The sequence below is a fragment of the Mauremys reevesii genome, linkage group 13, assembly GCF_016161935.1.
Source record: "Mauremys reevesii isolate NIE-2019 linkage group 13, ASM1616193v1, whole genome shotgun sequence".
NCBI lineage: Eukaryota > Metazoa > Chordata > Testudines > Geoemydidae > Mauremys > Mauremys reevesii.
In genome coordinates, this window is record NC_052635.1 from 48273672 (window position 1) to 48294082 (window position 20411).

A 20411-nucleotide genomic window follows, 5' to 3' on the forward strand; every position below is an offset into this window, starting at 1 on the left:
CTTGTGACTCTGAGTGCCTGAGAGATGCAGCAAGTGGCCTGGCCTTTGTTCACGAGCAGCCGAAGGGGGACTCTGCACCCCATCTGAGTGCCAGGAGGGACTCCGTCCCCGAGTGTACTGCCCGGTGGTGGAGCAGTGGGATAACACCAGGCTACTCAGATCCTCTCACTTCAAGCAGGAACCTGTGGCCATTTTCTGCAGAGCAGGAAGCACTAGCCGAGCTGGATCATAGCTCAGTTAGCTATTAAGGATTTGTTCAAGGAAAAAGCACCTGCAGCACTTGCCTCAAGTGATGTAATTGCCACAGGGGTCACTGACAGCCATCCCCCCTCCTGAGCCAGTGAAATCTCCCATGTGAGAACAAGTCACAGATTTTTTGGTTTTTGCCCAAAGCGCAGCACTTTTTCCCTCCTAAGCATTTAGCTTTGTAAGACTAAGCCTCACAACGACTTGCTGGGAAATTGTTTATTAGGTCACTAACAGCTGATGACATGAAGTGAAAAAAAGGGAGATAAAAACCCAATGAGAGTGGGGTTTAATGTATTTATTTAAACGGTGTGTGTGTGTGTGCGCGCGTGCGCACCCGCCTCACCCACGCTACCTCAGAGCTGTATGCACTGCTGCTGCGCAAACAGAAAGTGCCTAAGATTGGCTTCTGCTTCATTAGACAAAAGAAAATACAATGGTTACAGAACAGTCAAAATCAATAGGGAAATATTTCCAGGTTTCTCAGAGGATATTGGAAACAGCAGAGAACATACACTGAGGGAACATGGGCCAAATTTTGCGCAGTTATAAAGCATTCGCCTTTTCTCTTTGGTTAAGCACAGAACGGGCTTTGGTTTAACTTTTAACACACATTCCTCCCTCCCAGCTATCTTACTAGTGGGCCCATCACTGTAGCATCTAGGTGCTTCTGACGCCTCATTCACCAATCAGGATATCATTCAGAAACCACACAAGGGCCCACGTCGGGGCTGGGGCAATGGCATGACAAGGGGACAGAGGCAGGACAGAATGGCCCCTCTATGGATCAGCAATCACCAGTCCATGTTCCTCCCTGTAAGGGCAAGTGTCCCTGTTTATACAATTGTTCCTTGAGCAGAGATCAGCTTAAATAATACCACCATCACCACCACGATTTAATACAGCACTTTTCATCAGTCTGTCTCAAAGTGCTTTACAAAGAGTCATTAATCCCATTTTACAGATGGGGAAACTGAGGCATGGGCAGGGCAGTGACTCAGCAAGGTCACCCAGCAGGCCAGTGGCCGAGGCATAAACACAACCCAGGTCCCCTGCGTCCAGTGCTTTATCTACTAGGCCGAACTTCCATTCCAAAATCTGCTCCCTCCCAGTCCAAGTACCCCTGAAGAGCATACTAAGGCTCCAGCTGTAAGTGCGGCTGGATATTCAGGAGAACAGGCCGGGGACTGCCTGGTCAATCTGCAGAGATTCACTTATCCCCTGCCCACTCCTCCCCCACTGAAAAGCCACCGGAGGAACAGAGGCTACCGCTTCACTTGCATGATAAGCAATTTGCAGCACTCCCCAGGGACCCATCAGCTGCCAGAGAAACATGGAGAATAAGTAGGCCATAAAACCAAACTAAAAAGCAGGCACCTAATTAGTATGCAAAACCAGAAAATAAAAACGGAACAAGAGAGAAGCCCACGGAGTGGAAAGCAAGACTATGCGTGAAGGGGCGATCCCAGACTGCGCCCAACCCGAGAGTGAGCCAGACACTGGCGGGGGGGAGGCTTCAGCAACGGCTCTATCCACAAGGCTGGTGCCGGAGTTACGCCACTTTGCAGTGCGGGATTCCTGCTCCCGCTGTGCCAAGGGCTGGAAATCCTCCCCCTCCTTGTCACTAGCCTCTCAAGGGGGACACGCAGGGCCAGTGTGTTGGACTCCTCCCCCAGACTAAACCCGGTCCTCCAACTGGCAGGCAGCTTCCCCAAGTTCATTCCTGGGGTAACTCCTGTTAAGTCAGTGGAGTGACACCAAGGATGAATTTGGCCCAAAGTGCATGACCCCTGACATCTAAACACCAGCCTGGAGCGCAGGTTAGCCCCTACATGGGCGGCTTCTGCACCACGGCTGCCAGCACTGCAGCAGCTGTCCAGTGCCCCCAGGAAGAATACCCTGGAGTCCCTAATCACCTCAATCTTTTCCCCATGGCCCCAGTGCACTGCTCACTCCTCGCCCTCCCCTCTGAACGGGTGGGGAGGGGTGAGAGAGAGGAAACAGCTGCTCTCTCTCTTCCTGTCCGCACTGACACTGTCTGGCGGAAGGGACAGGCCAACCGCGGTTCTTTGTTCTGGACTCAGAGCCAGGAGAGCCCTGATCACTGCACTGACAGTGGCACAACTCTCAGCCCCACACCACATTCGAGACATTCCTCCCTCCCTCAGAGGGAAGAGACTCATCCCCCAGCACCCACAGATACCAACCCAGCTCCTCAGGATCAGCCAGCCATGGCCGCACTGTACAATAAGGAATTGCAGCCTGGGCTGTCAGGGAATTTACAGATGTTTTAGCCAACTCTTAACAGACCAGCCACCTGGAGTGGCAAGTCAGAGGGGGAACTTTACTGCAGCCTGCCACGTGTCTCTGCCCTCCTGCTCCTCAATCCAGATGACTATTTATGTTGGAGAAGAGATGGGATGGCCTGGAGCAAGCACTGCTTTTTTGCAAACACTACATTAAAGCTAGGGCTGCAAATCACAACAGCTACATCTTAAAACTGGAGAGCGATACTTTAACGCCTTAATCCATATTCATCTGCTGCTAAGAACAAGACTAACACGCCATGGACACAGATATGCCACAGATGGGGCGGGGCGGGGCCATGGGAACGAAAGATGAGACTCAACTAGAACTTTGCTTAGTCTGAACAAGGTCTGTCTATTCCCTTCATCTCAGGGAGAATGGCCCTGGGGAAAGGCACATGACTGGGGTACTACAAACCAGTGAGCAAGAGAAACTCACCCTTTATGATGTGCCGAACAATTTTGATGGAGCTGCCTCTCATGTTCAGAATCTGATGGACTCTCTGACGAATCTGGTAGGGAGAGAAGAGAGGACAAACAGACATCATTCCCAGCACAGCTGCAGAGAGACCATGAATGTCTTATTTTCTTGGCAGGAGTGCAGAAATCCTGAGCGTTCTAAACTCCCATCTACCTTCAGAAGCCCACTCCTCTGAGTGCACAGCCAGGCAAGTTTTGAAAGGCTCACCCAATGGGTTTGCAAAAGGTGTGCCCACCCCCAGCCCACAAAGCTCCATATTCGTGTGCACAAAGGACCATGGCACATCACATGGTTTGAGAGACCCCTAGCCAGAATGAGCTGCCGTGGGAATTCACAGGAGACCTAGGTGGTGCCTACATGAGACTTCTGGGAAATGGCACTACATCCAATGGTAAGACAGGGTACCAACATTTCTACCTTTGGGACTGCTGGCCCTACTCACAGCTGCTCTAGCTGATGTGGTGGTAACAATGCTGGTGTTCTTGGCCCATTAGTGCATACCACTGGTGCAACTGTGATTGGAGCAGAATTCTTAAAAAAAAAAAAAAAAAAAGTCTAGTGCAGAGAAGTTCCTGTAGGGAAGAGGCGCAGTGGAGGGGATTCAGAGCGCTGCGTGTCATGGCTGGAAACCCATGGCTGAAGCAGGTGGTGTCTTTACCTGGGGGACATTGGCATTGCAGATCTCTGCCATGATGTAACAGATGAGCTGTAGAATGAAGAGACCAGCATCTAGGCGACGGAGGTAGAATTCATCCTCCATGTCATCATCTATTATCTCCCCCCGGCGCACCATATCCTGAAGGATGGCACAAGGAGGTGTTATCAGATGGATCAAGAGAGCGCCCTACCCCCATACTGCTGTGGTACATGTAACAAAAGACTCAAAGTATCTGGCATTTTTGTAATCTCACTATAGAGGGTTTACCTGCTTTGCCGTATATTCCCAGCTTTCCCCCACTAGGAAATGGAGTCTCTGACCGAGCTCCTAGGATCTGATCCCTCTGCTTTCCCACACCCCAAACTCTCAACTCAGCCATTATGCCCACCATCCTCCTCCAGGCCAAGAATCTCTGACATTTCCCCATAAAATAGGCTGTGCAAAACTAGAAAAAACGGGGAGGTGGGTTCTTTAAACAAAAATGATCCCAATTCCATTTCATAGGATTTTCGCACTTGCAAAATTTGCCAATACTCTTTCATTGGATATACTTTATGCATCAAAAACTGTAAGTTCTCATTTACTTCGCTTACAAAATTATAGTGCTCTTGAAAATGGATTTAATTTCACTCAATTCCATTCACTTCTGAGCAAACTTTCACCCTTTGTCTCTAAAATGTGCTCACCTGCAAAGGATCACGTTTTTGTTTTTCAGTAACAAGTTTATAAGTATTTCAAAGTCAGGCTGATTTCTGATTCCATGACAAAATGTGACAAAATAAATTTCAACTGTTTCCAGTTTTGATGTGAAAAATGTGCATAGTTCTCTCCTCAAGGTCCCTTTTTAGTGACGGGCTGCTACCAATCCTCAACAGACTCGAAGACCTGTCTATTGGAGCTCCACGCTTCTTATGGCCATGTGAACAAGACAGAACCAAGCCTAGAGGTCCTACACAGTATGCAGATGCGCCACCACTAAACTACTGGCTACTCCAGCTTCATTTACTGGGAACATTCATGCAGCAGATCCTCAGCTGGTATAAACAATCATAGCTCCACTGGCTTTCGTGACAGTTGCACCAGCTGAAGTTCTGCCAGACAGTCTTGGGGCACTGTAGGTACGATGACCTACAAGGGGTCGATGCAGAACAGCACGTTAAGGAATGCTATCCAAAGCACTCATTTCAGCATGATCAGTTCCCATTCAGGACAGAAAGGGTGTCTGGCATAAGAGGAGTGTGGGGTTGGTTCGTTTGGTTTTTTTGAAGGGGCCGGAGGAGGATCCTTTGGGAGCCTCTCTCATCCCCTTTTACTCCTCCCACTCTGAAAGGTTCTACAGCATGGTGATTTCCTGTCCTATAGGGAGGGCCAGATAGAGCTTCCTTTCAAAGCCAGTCAGTGCCCCCTTCAGTCAATAGGGGTTACAGAGAGCAACCTGGGCACTACTTCTTCCGCTCTTCCCCCAGGCTAAGCATCTGGACCTGTAAGCAGACCTCGGCAGGCCCAGCGCTTGTGTGCTGAGCAGACAATAGATTGTCAGGCCCAGGCAACAGCAATATGTAGGGGAAGCTGCCAAAGGAAGTTCTCACTTTTCCTACACACAGGGTACGGAGGTTAAAGGAAGCAGCTGCCAGCATCTAGCCCATCTCCGTGGAAAGTCATCACACTGCTTAGAACATTTTCTCCAAGGATAACCCAGCAATAGACTCAGACAGTCCCTGTCTGGGAAAGGCCCACCAAACCCACCCACATAGGTATGTGCCATCCATTCTCAGAGAGACCAGCTGTAACTCCTGTCACGTGTGACCTTTCACAATCTTCACAGTGGAGTTTTTTTTTAGAAAATAAAGGAAGCAGCCTGTCAGGCCCTGCTAGCTCTCTGCAGCTCGTTTGATTTATTATGCAGTGGTCTGGCAGGTGGGCACAAACCAGCAGAGCAATATTTTCTCATTAGAGCCATCGCCAGCGAGTACACTCTACCTGCAATGCTCAGCAAGGAGAACCGGGGAGGGGGGGGGGGGCACAGACAAAGATGCACACAAGGTCACAAGTGCCACCAGCTGATTTCGGCTACCAACTTTTTCTGGTTTTCGGAGCCTACCTCTGCAGTGCAATTACAGGCAGAGTCCCTTAGTCACCAGGAGGAGAATTAACCCTTCCCACCTCTGCAACAGACTCTCACATTACAAACTCCTGAGCCCAGCGTCTGCTGGAGAGGACACAGACAGTGCTCAGGAGGTGTCCCGCCTCATGCATAGCCCCTCCAACACATCTATTGGGAAGCAGAGTGTGTGTCCTGGAGAGAGATTTAACACCAGGCCAGCATCAGTGACTCAAGCTACCAGGGCCCTATAGAACCCCGTAAGGGGGGGAGGGGCACTAAGCCATCCATCTCACTCCTCCCCACTGCCCAAAATACTAACCACCCTAAGGGGTCTGTCTACAGGTTGAGTCCCTGCCCTGCACTTAAGAGTCATCCTCCGGGACCTCCTCTGCCCTAGCTCCTTTGTCATCTCGGGGCCCCGAGAGAGACTCCCTCCCGCTTCAGTTCCTGGCTGGAGCTAACTTTGCCCACCTGTCAGACTGGCAGAGGCCTGATGTACACTTACAGATACTGCCGACATCTGTCAGTTAGGAGTGTGGTTTAAAAAGTACCACACTCTCGACAGAGATCTTTGCTAGACACGACTATAATGGCAGTAAGCGCTTACTTTGTTCAGGGAACAGGTATAAGCTACACCAGCAGCAGAGCTCTTGCCAGTATAAGCTGGCTCTGCACGGGCAGGTTTGCCATCAGAGCCCTACTGGCAAACTCCTGCTAGCACAGACAAGAGCTTAATATTGACACTGCATCTTAACACAAGGTTTCAGCATCTTAATCTAGTGTGACTGGAAACCCCCGCCATGCTCTCCTCTGCAGGGTCCTACCGTCTGCTACCATTAGTCTTCCTCTTCAGATAGTCAAGGGCTCTTCTCAGTGACTGCTCGACATGCCTGAGACACAGAACTAGGACAACTCAACTGATGCCTCCGAAACGGGGAAGGAAGACAAATCTCCTGACCAGCCATATGTGGGATGAAATAAGTCAGTCCTCTCCGAAGGACTCAGTGTGCGAGACTCAGAAAAGGCTTTAAAGGCAACTGGGTTATCGACAACACAGGGATGCCCAGGTGGCAGAAAACCCTGGACTCTCACAGTCCCAGGTAACTTTAACACACTCCAGCTCTCTGAAGAATGGACACAGACATGGCTGTGCAGAGTTCAAGAGAAGGATGTTGCTGCCTGTGGAAAGGCTTCTGAATCTTATGCAAGCACTGAGTTCCCTCCCACTCGAGTTCAGGAGGTTGGCACTAGGACAGGCTTCCTGGCATCTTGCAAACACCTTCTGGAGAGCTCACCGGATGCCACCAGGCCTCACAGGCCGAGAGCGCTCGTGATGGACGGCAGCACTGCGGAGTGGGATGTTACAGCTCTATCTGCTGCATGTGAGTCGTCACAAACTGGCAACCCCACAAAGGAAAAACAACTGTCCTTGAGCCCAACTAAAACAAGCCTGATCGGGAGACGGGCAGGGAGACCGACTCGTGCAGTGACAGCCCATGCCGTACGAGGAGCTCTGCGGCAGCCCCAGCAGGGACAGAGAACTTTCCATTTGTAAAGCTCTGCTCTGAGGGCAGCCTTCATTCCTGAGTTCAGGGGAGAATGCCCAAACTGTCCTGTTTCCCCTCCACACTTGCCCACCACGCCACAGGCACAAAGGGTTCCAACAGCAGACCCAAAACGGGTTCTCCTGTTTGAAGTGGGGGGAGGGCGTGGCAGTTATAGGGGGTTACAGACCGTGCTGGGGGCCTGGACACCCCAAAGTGCAGCTCTTCAGGAGCTCCCTGTGCCCCAGGATGTAGTGGGGAGAGCTTGTGGCTACACCACCGTGCAGCTTGCCCAGACATTTCCCCCCATATGGCAAGGAATGCTGCAGCTCCAGGTTTATTCCACCCCATGGGGTTGGAGAACAACAGTTGCCAGTCAAATGCCTGGGATGCTCTGGGGGGGAGCGGGGGGACGACGACTCCTGACAGCCCGCCCACAGCTCCTATTAACTTCCCAGTACACCAACTGCCTACCTGACGCATACAGAGTCTGTTAGGGACGTGCTGGCCCTTTAAATGCTCTCAAAGTTCCATTCTCAGCAGCTCCTCCATCACCCCACAAGCCCCGCATGGCCTATCGCCCTTGACGGCACTTAATTCTTACACTGAGCACACAGTAACAGGTACGATTTGCAGACTGCCAGGGCTGCAGCCAGTTGTGGATTTACAGGGGTTCGACGCCCCAGCCTTTACAGAGTCTCTTTGGGAAAACCCATTAATCACTAGGCCTCAGCGCAGCTTTTTATAGGGGTAAGCCACCTGGCAACACAATGTGGGCGTTCCCACTACAGTCGCATGACTCTGCACAGAGTCCAGATTCCTGACAGAAATCTGGGCCTTTTAGGGAGCAATGCAGCCAGTGTCTGCAAGGAGGCAGAACAGGCTTTACAAAACAAGGCAGCGATTATTAGCCAGCTGGACTACAGCATAGGAGGGTCCAGATTAGAATGGCAAAGCCAAGTGTACATCAGAGTACACCGTAACAGAGTAATCTCCCCGACTCTTACTGAGCCTCCTGGGTTTCATCAGTTTCTCAGTCACTCTCTGACCCTCAATGTGCAGCAGCCACAGACTGTCTGGTCACTCCTGGACCCTTTGCCTCCGGTTGGAGCCACACTCTGGTCACACGGTCAGCTTCCTTGGCTCCCAGTCGCTGAAAGCTACTGTTCAGTCATTGGAACGTCTGTTGTCGCTTCAGGACACATCATTCACTGGCTCCAACCTAGGCAGGCATCCATTGTATTCACTGTTTAACTTCCCCATCCCGGAGAGAAATTAACCCCTTAGCACTCAGTGGGTAGGGATACAAAGTGGGTGCGCAAACTGAGGCACACATTGTTCATGAAGGTATTGCAAAAATTCCCATATTCTCCACATAAAGGCAACCTCGTTATTTCTCTTACGTACGTCGCTACCAAGAAGAAGTGATCTGGGGAGCAGCATTCAGCTATTTGCTTGACTATGCAGGCAGCAGCAAAGAAGATGCTCATACCTTCCATAGATATAACAGGCTCTGCCGCACTGACAGTGAGGCAAAATTGCTGTGTACCAGTAAATTAAGCAGATACAACTCATGAGACACATCGCAGGGAGATACCTACAGTACTAAGGTGCCTTTTTTGTGTGTGTCTTTTTTAACCACAGCCCCTTTAAATGTTAATCTGTCTAGCAGCACAACACCAAATAGCCACCTTTCCACTTTGTGTCTCTCTGAGCCGTCAAATTGCTACCCTCCAAATGAGACTCAGGTGCCATTTCTAATCTGCCACCAATATTCACTGAGATGCCCCTTGCTGATGGGAGAAGACAGCAAGAAGATGGGCTTCTGTGAAACTAAAATGAGCTCCTCTCCCACTAATGAGGGAGGACTGACAGGCCTAGAGTGTCACGTGAAGACTCAAAATCTACAGACGACGATGGATCTGCCACTACCATGTAGAGCGAGAACATTTCTCTGCACAACATGGCAAAGTGGGCTTAAGTGATGCTCCACACCCTTCTCCTCACATATACGGCAGTTCATCTCTCTCATCCGAGGAGAGCTGGGTCTGACAGTGCAGAGCCAGTTCAGACTGTCACGAATGCCACTGCACCATTCTGAAGGTCTATCTACTCTTAAACTGCTGCGGCACCTCAGTGTAGACACTAACCACAAGAAGAGGAGGGGTTCTCCCGTCAGCACAGCTAATTCACCTCCCCGAGAGGCGGTAACTACGGAAGAATTCTTCCACGGGCCTCGCACTGTCTTACACCAGGGGGTGGGGTAGGTCAGGCTCAGTACAGTTACGTCTTTCAGGGGTGTTGATTTTTTACCTCCCTGAGAGATGTAACAATGTGAGGTAAGTTCCCAGTGTAAACCAGCCCTGACCAGCCTAAGGAAAGCGTAGAGCTAAAAGCCAGAACATTCTACATCACTTCAGGCATGGACATGAAAACTGCTGTTAGGCCTTGGATCCTGCACTAATGTAGGCAGCTCATCCCCTCGTTCCCTTCACCCTGCCGTGTTGGGCAGGTTCACATGGGGAGAGGGGAAAGGCAAGGAAGGAGGATGTCTGCCACACTCCTGAGGTGATTTCATGACTGAGGCACTCAGCACATCCCGTGAGTTAGGTATCCACCAGCAACTCACTCACCATTAAATGCCTGATCCAGCCCAGCACAAAAAGAAAAGCCTGTGGGACAGAGAGCAGAGTACGTGCCTGTAGGATTGGCAGGAGGAGCCAACAGAGAACTGGGGCGTAAATCAGTCACCAGGAGGATCAGGAATGACCAGGACCAAGTGTAAAGATTTGCAATTTGCTCTCAAATCACAGCACCCCAATTGCACAGTGAACTGGAACAATGTCCAAAGCAAAAGGAGAGAGGGGAAGACAGATAATACTACAAAACACCAAAGACCTGGCAATTCCATCCCTACATCCCAGCAGGACCTAGCTTTGCTGCTGTGACCCACATGCACTAGGGGAGTCCTATAAGCCGTCTAAACTGAGATTTAAAGGTGAAACGTTAAGCTAATGCATAAGCTAATGTTCTTTAACACATACTAAGGTGGCCAAGTGAAAGCCTAGACTTCCCCTATGGTCCCCACTAGAGTTTGAGAGTGTGTTAGCGAACACCACATCTTTTATCTTAGTTTGGACACTTCACAGAATGAAGTGGTTTCAAAAGATTGTAAAGAAACAGCGTTAAGGGCCCTGAGTGAATTTACCAGAGTCCAAAAGGCACTGGAGGCCCCACACAGTGTTACCAAAGGAGAGTGACTTGTTCCATGCAGCCTGTGTTCTTGAACAATATGCCAAAGATGCACTGAGCTGGTTTTATGCATCCTGCCATCTCAGTGAAAACAGACACTCTGATCTCCCAGCTTCTCTCACACTGATTTGCCATCATGTTCCTTGAAACGCAGGCTTGGGACTGACTCCTGGATGGGGTCACAGCTCCTACTGCAGGCAAAAGGGCAGGTCTACATCTAGGGCATGTCAAAGTGACAGCTGAGTGCTCAAACCTGCATACGGAAAGCAACTGCACTGTCTTGTGAAGTTTTCTTCATTTCTGCCTACATGCCGAGATGTGCTTGTGCATCTGTAAACCGAGCGGCCAATTCGCAATAGCTGAAAAGCTCACTGGTTGCTACAATGCCTAGCATCTCCAGGGAATCAGTAAACATAAGGCTGCAGCTACAGTAAACTTTGGGGGCTAGAAATGGGAAGTGTGACAGGGCATTCAACATGACTTGTCTAGATGACCCAGCAATCCCAGCAGTGGAGCTTATAAAGCTCCACTTTAGCCTCTTGGCTTGTTCCTGAAGAAGCTCACAATACAGACAGCAAGACGACCAAACAACTGCATAACTGTAGCCAGATTCCGCAATCTGCATGCCCTCCAGGGAACATAGTTACACTGCTTATACTGTACATTAACCCCCCTCATTATCTCTGGCCCTCAATTCAATTCCATGCAATTCAAACTGAACTCAAATGCCAGACTAATACAAATCCCCATTTAAGCTATCAAAATCTGTGGACACTGCTTCAGTTCTAGTTCAGTCCATCTTGTCCTTTCAAGGGTGGAATGACTTAACTGTAGCACAATTAGCATGTAATTTGTAAGTCATTATAGTGCAAAGTATCTGGTGAGAACATTTTATTGAATAAACCTGCTGAGCATAATTTTCTGTGGAACTAAAAAAAATATTAAACCGTCTCTTGCCTTTTTCTTCCCTTTTCAGAGCTCGCCGCGGTTACTGCTGCCTATAATTATATCTCCTTCTAGACAGAGCTAAGAGCCCAGGGGGTTCTGCACCTTTTCCTACAGCAGGGATTAAAAAGCTCGAGAGAGAACAAGACACTTCCCTCACAAGCCAAGGATTCGATATTTTCTAGGCTTTATTTGCTAGAAACTCAGCCGAAAAGCACTAAGACGTACTGGTGTTGGAAAAGGAAGTCCCCTGCTTCACATGGCTGTTGGGATGAATGCTGCTAACTCATCGCCTGATCACTTCCAACCCCGCAGAAAGTGCATAGCTCCATCATACTGATATGAAGCCAACTCTAATACTGGGCCAAATTCTGCTCCACTAAGTCAGCCTCTCAAGCGCCCTGCATAATGTGGCTTTCATCTCGAAGTCTCACTCATCCCAGCCCAGGCAGTAATGAACCTGTTGGGGGACATGGACCTGTAGATCCAGATTCTCTGGGAACAGGGCCCTTCATTGCAGGAGATCAATCAGGAGCATGAGTGAAGCTCTGCCTAGGAAGTTACCTAGAAGGCGAAGGCCAAGAGGGCTAAGCCTCTCTAAGCATGGAATCCTAGCAAAACCTGAGGGCAGCTCCCTTCACGCCCATCACCTCGGTGAAGGCCTCGGGCACTATGTTGACCCTGAGTGGCAGAGCGCAGTCCTGAAGGCCCAAGCACCAATGGTAGATGGTTTGATGATTGGGGTACAGTAGGTATGTGCAGGTAGGTGTCCTGTGGGTATCAGCGTTAGGGGAGTCTCTGCTCTCTTTGCCTACTTCTACAAGAGTAAACTCCCTGAGCCACTTCAGAGCCGAATGGGGCCTTCAAAACAAAGCAAGCAGACACCTCCAAGCCTTTCCCAGTTCCCACTTCTGCAGTTTTTAGTGTCCAAAGCTCTTGTTTTTTTCTAGGCATCCAGAGGGGAGACAATTTATTTCTGGGAACCAGGAGAGCAGCAGAAACTTATTCCATAACTCCTGTGAATACCCACCAACGCGCACTGTGCCTGTGGTGACTGACTCCCCTGCCTCCCTGGAAAGTGAGAGGGACGCAACAGGGCCATGAACTCAAACGGTCTCGACTCCCCTCTGATGGGGGCATTTGCTGGCAGAACCATCTTGAAATGACCAACTGAAGGAAGATGCATCTCTAACCTCTAGCTTCTGTCCCTCAGCACCTGCTCCCGAAGGGGAAGCAACTTTACACATAACTGGAAGTTTCCGATAGAGGGGTGGAGTCCCAGTGCCCTTCTTGGGTTACTGCACGGCATGCCATACTTTCTGCCAAAATCCGCAGCCACCTTGAGCAGTCTTGTGAAGGCAAATGGCTGGACAGGACTTTCTGGGAGGGGCTTCCAGGCTTCTGTTACTCAGTTATGGCCTTGGCAGCACAGAGAATGCAGAGAGATTTAATATTACAGTACCATCTACAGATCCCAGCCAGGATTGGGACCTATTGTGCTAGGACCTGTAGGATCAACTTATTAATGTAATAGATTCCATACAGCGTAAGGCCAGAAGGGACCATTAGATCATTTAGTCTGATCTGTGTAATACAGGCCAGTCAGTTTCACCCAGATCCCCTACTCTGAGCCCAATGACTTCAGTTAAGACTAATGCATTGCAGTCCTCAAAAGACTAAACTTGTGTCCACAGGCAGAGAACAGGAGGGACTAAGGTGCCACCAGGGCCTGAAGTCCCTACACTGGCAGGGAATTGTTTCAGTGAGATGCCCACAGGAACCTAACAGGCGAACCACACTCACCGCTGCAAAGGAACCCAGAGTCCCAGCCAGTGTGACCAGGGCAGGAGGGGAGAAGATTCCTTTCCCACCTCAAATCTGGTGAGCAAGACACACAAGCCAGGCATCAAAGGATTCTCTGTATACCTCAGAGAACTGGTCCATGCTGTCCTAAGCCCCATCTCCAACTTTGGCCAATCTTTGATGCTTCTGAAGAAAGTGAAAAAAACCCAGATTGCATCAAGGCAATCGTGCATATGGGGTGGATTCTGTCCTGAGCCCCAGTATGAGATCTGGTTATAGTCATGGTCTTAACGCAGAGCTGCAAGGCTCATGAGCATGTTCAGGACAATGCAGGCAATCCTGTTCTCCCCGTGGCCCAAGAAGCACAGGGATAAACAGGAGGATTCACAGAGTCACAAAATCCCAGGCCGAAGGGGCCACCATGACCATCCAGCCTGACCCTCTGCACACATACGCCATAAAACTTTTCCTAGAAGCTTACAGTATAAAATGTTGGAAAGATCTTTCATCTTGGGGACCTGGCGCTGCCCAGAGGAGCTTATAATACAGCTTTCAGACCAATTATTTTAGCATTAATGTGAGTGCTGCAGTTAGGACACCTCCTGAGCCTCTTCCCTGGTGCCCACCACGGTGGAGCCAAAAAGGACATTGCTTCCAGTGGGACCTGCCTCGATGAGACAGAGGAAATTGGAGCTGCTGAGAGCATGCAGAGGGTGCTAAAAATCTGTTAGGTACTTAGAACATCAGAACGGCCAGACTGGGTCAGACCAAAGGTCCACCTAGCCCAGTATCCCGTCTGCCGACAGTGGCCAATGCCAGGTGCCCCACAGGGAATGAACAGAAAAGGGTATCACCAAGTGATCCATCCCTCTTCTATGGCCCCCATCACCAGAGGATCTGAGCAAGTCACAATCTTTAATGGATTTAACTTCACAGCACCCCTGGGAGGCAGGACAGAGCTATCTCCCCATTACACAGAGGAGAACAGAAGCCCAGAGAGATCGAACTTGCCCGGTGACACACACGATGTGTGTGACAGAGCAAAATTTGGACCCTGGTATCCCACAGGCCAGACTAGCGCACTAACCACTGGACCATCCCTCATTTAGTCACCTACTGGCTCTGCTGCTGCCTGCCAGCCTTGAAGAGGTGCAAACTGGCACCCCTGGATGCAGAACACAGACCTACTGCACATGGACGATCTGCAGCGTCACTTAATACCTGTAAAGGCCTTTGCGATGCTCAGAGGGAAGGTGCTGCAGAAGGTCGAAGGACATGGGGGACATTTCTGCTCTCTCCCAAACATCCCTAGAGCTAGCGGAGGCAGGGTAAGAGGGAACCATTTATTCTGGCCATTCCAAACTACGGGGAGCTGGCCCCGGGGAGTGGCGAGAACACTGCAGGGAGGGTGCAGCCTGTCTAGCTGCACTTCGCTAACGGAGGATCTGAGCTGTAAGAGAGTCCCCTTTTCCCATGCCCCTAAAATAGGTAAGTCAGGCAGCAAAGCCAGCTGGGCACAGCACAAGCGGAACAGATCTGTCACAAATGTGCTGAGCTCGGTGAATGCACAGGGCTTCCTAATGCCACTCATCTCTGAGTAGGAGAGGCCCAGACCTGGAACAGCAGGGAGTGGGGCAAACCTCAAAGGTGAAATATTTATATCTTTGGCAGGGTCAATTCAGCCCCTCATCGTTACCATGTAAATGAAGCGAGTCCTGCGCAGTTTAACTACAGGTGCTGTCTGCTCTCCATGGACGCTGAGGAACTCTGGCACAGTCTGTAAGGGAAAGGTCCCCACCCAAGCACCCTGGACCCACGTGCTGGCTGGCGGCTGCCCGAGGGCTAAAGGGATTCTGCAGGTGTAATATTCATGGAATGCTTTGAGATCCTTTTGGATGAAAGATGCTCTATAAAGAGCAAACAGAGCTAGTGAGGGGAGGGAGGAGGGAGAGGGCTCTAAGCAGCAGCTGCCCACACTCTGCTAGGCACCAGACAGTGCCCTTAGTCCGGATCTTCGAGCTCTGAACCCCACCCACCAACACTGAAATGCACAGAATCAATCATTTCTTGCTGCATTTGAACAGGAGCAATGGAGAGGGCGGGGAAGGAAGGGAAAACGCTGTTTTGCTGCAGGCCACTGTTCATTTGTGAAGCTGTAGCTGTCCATATGGAGCCTGAACGCTGGCAGCGGATGTGACTCAATTCATCACTCACCCCTCTGCCTTTTTGAGCAGCCAGGAAGCTGCTGAGCTCGAATGCCCTCAGAATGTTTGCCCGTGCCCAGTGAACTGGCCTTGGCACTGAGGAGACAGATGTTTGTCAGAGACTGGTGGGGGGTTTGCAGCCTGTGTCATGCAGAGTCAGCTCATGTGCTAGGGAGAGCCACAGCCGTGATTACTCTCCCTCAGTGCTAATCAATTTCACACTCTCTTCAGTGCTGATACCCATAATCTTGTGGGAAGCGGGCCAAGCTCACTAACAGCTCCGCAAGCTGCCTCCTGACTCCAACAGCTCGTCCTCTCGTTCAGGGAAGTCTGTGTCGGCTTCAGTTCCAAGAAAATACAACCTGGTACCAAAGCTCATGTCATTCAGAACGATCCACTGTAGGTATCTGGAGCAACCACCAGTCTTTGGCTACAGCCCCATCTAATCTGGAAGAAGCTCCCTCACAGCTGATCAGGACTCTAAAGAGGCAGGAAGGAGGCCTTGAATATTACCATGTAATTGTCACACTGCATGTCACTTACTCCCCCCCATCTGCCAGCCCCAGTAATGTTTCAGTCTAGTAAAAGTGACTGCAAAGAGAATCACAGCTACTGCAATCCTAGACTCAGGAATCACTGTACAGTGTGTGTGTGTACACATATATACACATATACACAAATAAACAAACCCAAATATGTTAATCCAAAACCCTTTACACCTAGCCCCTGTGCATGGTGGAAGCACAGCCAAGCTAGTTACACTGGTGCTGAAATGCGGCTGTTGCTACCAGGTCCTGCTATTAGCTTCCCTAGCCAGCGACGACAAGGATTTTCACCAGAGAACTTGGCTAGACAACTGTGCTGCAGAGTGAGCGACCCAACCCAGTAGGCTGTAGCATGATTTTACAATATGGTTCTAACCTTGTTTCTCAGACAAAAATACCAGCCCCCCATGCTCAAAGTAGTCATGCTGGGGCCTTGCTAGCAGTAGCTGTGTTAGCACTGTGAGGATGCCTATCTGGAGAAGGCTAATGAGGCAGGACAGAGAAGTGCTGTGTTACAGAGCTGAAAGCGAATAAAACACACCAATGGAGCTGTAGCTGAGCAGGAAAAGGTGGCTGCCATTTGAACAGTGTGGTGACAGGCAGACAGTTAGAAGTTAGAGGGTAACAGGAAGGCAGGGAAGCCTGGGCACATTTTAGAGACAGGGTTAATCTAAAGCACATAGGGAACTTTTAAAAATACGGTAGAAATCAAAGAAAGTGAGTCCTGGGATAGAGCTTTTGGTAAATGAAGACCCCCCCCCCCCCCCCCAGAGGAAACCATGGCGAGAGAGGTCTCAAAGCGTAACTCTCAGCACAGAAACGAAGGCTCAGTGCACAGCACTGGCTTGGCTAGCCAGGAATTCGTTGCTATGTTCGGCCCCCTCCCAGCAGGCAGAATGCACTGAGCTCTCTCTTATTACCTGCACAGTACAAGAGCGAGAGTCTGTGTGAGTGACACAAAGGTGCCTGTCCTTTGAGTGGTGAATTGTGTTCCCAGAGCTCGGGGATCCACTGTGGTCTGGCTAGAATTCACCAATTTGGCTGCTGAGCATCTATAGACAGGAACATCTGCTTCTTACACAGAGATTCACATCTTCCTTGCCCAACAGCAGCGTGCCAGTCAACCCCTGTGTACAACCTTGTCCCAAAGGATACCCACCCCTGCCAGAAGAAACTCCTCTGCAGGCAAGCAGGCATTCAGCTCTTTGCAAGAGGGTGGGGAGAAGGCAGCCAACTCAAAACCGTGCCATGTGCAGGACATTAAAACACCTCCTCCCTGGCTGAGGGCTCAGAGTGGGAGGAAGAAGAGGAGTTAGAGACACGAGCTGGCAACACAAGGAAGCAATACATACATGCTTTTCTCCTTCTATCTTCTTGTCAGCCACCTGCATTGCATCCAAGTATTTAAAATGCAGTTCCATCAGCCTATCAACCTGTGAGGGCAGGAGAGACACAGACCTAAGCAAGGGAAAGGCCCACTCCACTCAGCATTCAGCCCTTCCTACTCCACTGTTCGTCCTCCCAGAAATCTCACACAGCAGCTTGCAGCTCTGCCACTCCCAGGAGAGACACGGGAATGAGTGAATGCCGGACAGGTGAGTGCTTTGGATTGAAATGCCAGTGATCTCTACACCTTATCACAATGTGATCCAATCAGCTCCCACTAGAAGGTGGGCAACTAGGCCATGAGCTCAGCCCACTCCTCCGATCTGTGCTCCTCCACTTTCCCCAGCTCCCTAAATGCAGCTGCATAGATGGCAGATATAATAGGCCAGGGAAGGCACAGCCATGGGATGCCAGGTTGTGGGGTTTTACTTATTATTATGCGCTATGCAGGTTCCAGGGCAGCTGAGGAGGTGGGATCTGCTATTCAGCTTCCCGAGTTCATCAGTCATCTCCCTGGACTCAAGAGAGATGACTGATGAACCCTGGGAAGCTGGGTAGCAGATACCAGCTGCTCAGCCACCCTGGAACCTGCATGGCACATATAAAAAGCTCGGCATTCTCCCGCTGGGTGGCTGGGAGGTCTCGGGAAGGGAGGCACACCGCCTTTCCCATTCTCCGACCAGCGCAGCTGGGGCGGCTCGGGCCAGCCTGGGGCTCAGGTGGGCTGGTTGGCCTGGCTGGGACTGTTTGGGCCAGTGCAGCTGGGGCTGGCCCAGGGCTCCTCCGGCATTGGAGGGATGGGGTTCTGGCCGGCCCGGGGCTTCTCTGGCTGCGGAAGGGTTGGGGTGGAGGGCTCAGGGCCACAGCCATGGCGGGGGGAGGGGGGCACATAGGGCCTCAATGCAGAAGGGGTGGGGCTGGGGGCTAGCCTCCCCAAAGGGGGGGGTCCACCCACCACCCATTTGTGGCTGTCTGTCCAGCCAGGCTGTGACCACTCAGACCACTGTTACACATTACGGGCTAAGGCTGCCCTCTCTGTTGCACTGGATTAAGCAATTAAACAAGGCCTTTCAATATGAGAGACTTTCAGTTATGGGGACAGCCCGTGAACAGCATGTTGAGGGTTTATGGCTGTGTTCTGCACAGAGCGACCAAGATAATCCTTAAGGGCAGGGTGGACTGTGCACCGAGGCAGTACTGGGCGTTCTCAGATGCTTGGTGGGTGGCTCTTGCTCACATGCTCAGGCTCACACCAATCACCATTTTCAGAGTCAGAAGGAATCCTTCCCCAGATTAGACTGACAAAGACCTTGGTTGTGTTGGGCGTGGGTCACTTGCTGGGATCAGCTGGGTATATCTTGCTGGGCCCTGGACATTCATGCACCTTCCTATTGTCCCCCGAGGCACACAACAGTTTAGTCTCCCGAGACCTGGCATGCTTTAGTCTAATCCAGGTTACTGGGACCAATACAGGGGGAGCTGGGTGGGTTTTAGTGGCTGTGGAATGCAGGAAGTCAGACCAGATGACCTGATGGTCCCTTCTGGCCTTAAATTCTGACTGAATTTACAATTCCCATTGGAAGAACTGGTTTGAAAAAGCTGCTTCTTTGCAGATGGCTACCCTGGCTATCCATCAGCTGGTGGTACTTCAGGGTCAATTCCATGCCCAAATGCCACTCCTGCTAAGAATGAAGCACTCCATGGATTAGAGGCGAGGGATACACGTGTGGTACGTAAGAGCACTAGCCCACGTACTGGCCAGCAGCTAGCACAAGTAACTAGCATATTCCTAAGTCTCACTGCTACTGGTAGGGTTTGGCTTTTTTCCACCCCTGGAGATACAGCAATTAGACCCATTTTTCATTTTTCCACAGCCACTGAAACGCTGGCACCATGCCAGTTCTAACCATCTTCCCCTGCCCTGTACTCCAGCAGTGGGAGCAGAGTTGGGCCTCCAGCGCACTAACCTTCTCGCTGTCGTTCTCTGTGAATTTATTCAGCAGCCGCGTTCTCTGCTGCCCTCTCAGATTCCGCAGCAGGGAGGCCAGGATGGAACAGATGTGCTCTGGTGGTGAAGAGAGAGAGTTGCACACAGGTCAGGAAAACCGGATCATTTCCTCGCTGGGACAAGGTGTAAGAGAGGCACACGTTTGGTTCCAGCTGCAGGGATTTCCTGCCCATGATCTGGGGTGTGGTTATAAAAGAATGGGGAAGCTGTTGCAAGAATGGGTCCCTAGGTGCCTCGTCTCTTCTCCCAGCTAGCTGAAAGCTGGAAAAACCTCTAGGCTTTTATCAAATTTGTGTGTTACTTTGAACCTGTTTTGGAATCTTCTTGCTGTTAATTACAGCCCTGAAAAAAAAAGGACGTTATAAAATAAATGGAACCAAGTTTGGGCTGTAACTCCCCTGGCTGAGGTCTCTCTCAGTGGCTTTCACTCTCCTTCTGGCACTTCCTTTCCTAGCTAATGGGATGGCGTTGCTGCTTCTTTCACGGCTAACAGCCATACTGGACCCAAACCAGGCTCCATTCAGAAGCTGGCACTGTCAGCTGAGCGACCCTTACGTTACCAAGCAGGGAGCAGTTGTTAGACCAGCATAGCTCAAGGAAGGTAGAAGCACGCCAGAATACAGCTCCTGCAGAGATTTAATTGGCATTAGCTAGAGCAAAACCTTCAAACAAACCTTTTATTTACAGAAAATCCTGTGTTCGGAATACAAATTCAGCACAACACACAAGGAAATAATGAACAAATAAATCTGCTCTACAGCCTTCTAGATTCTACTTAGGGGTCAAAATTTTCACAGCCCAACCCTGGAACAGAATAAAATATTAACTGTGCAAAAACACAAGAGGCAACCCAAGTTCATGTTCAACCCCACTAAATTTCAGAGTCTGAAGGGCAACTGAGCTAAGTGCCTCAAATTTGTCCTGATTCT

General features: G+C 50.5%; 1 protein-coding gene across 4 annotated transcripts in view; it reads right to left on the bottom strand.

Moving 5' to 3' along the window:
- Window positions 1-20411, bottom strand: part of CTNNBL1 (catenin beta like 1) — an 86667-nt gene that overhangs the window by 1550 nt on the left and 64706 nt on the right. For 3 of the 4 annotated variants that reach the window (XM_039498364.1, XM_039498368.1, XM_039498366.1), the window contains exons 12-15: window positions 19442-19539; window positions 17441-17521; window positions 3692-3829; window positions 2992-3064 (exon numbers count right to left, since the gene is read on the bottom strand). In XM_039498364.1, coding sequence (XP_039354298.1) covers window positions 2992-3064; window positions 3692-3829; window positions 17441-17521; window positions 19442-19539 — 390 coding nt within the window. Of the gene's footprint in view, window positions 1-2991; window positions 3065-3475; window positions 3565-3691; window positions 3830-17440; window positions 17522-19441; window positions 19540-20411 lie in introns of all 4 variants that reach the window. The other variant, XM_039498365.1, reaches the window with a different exon arrangement.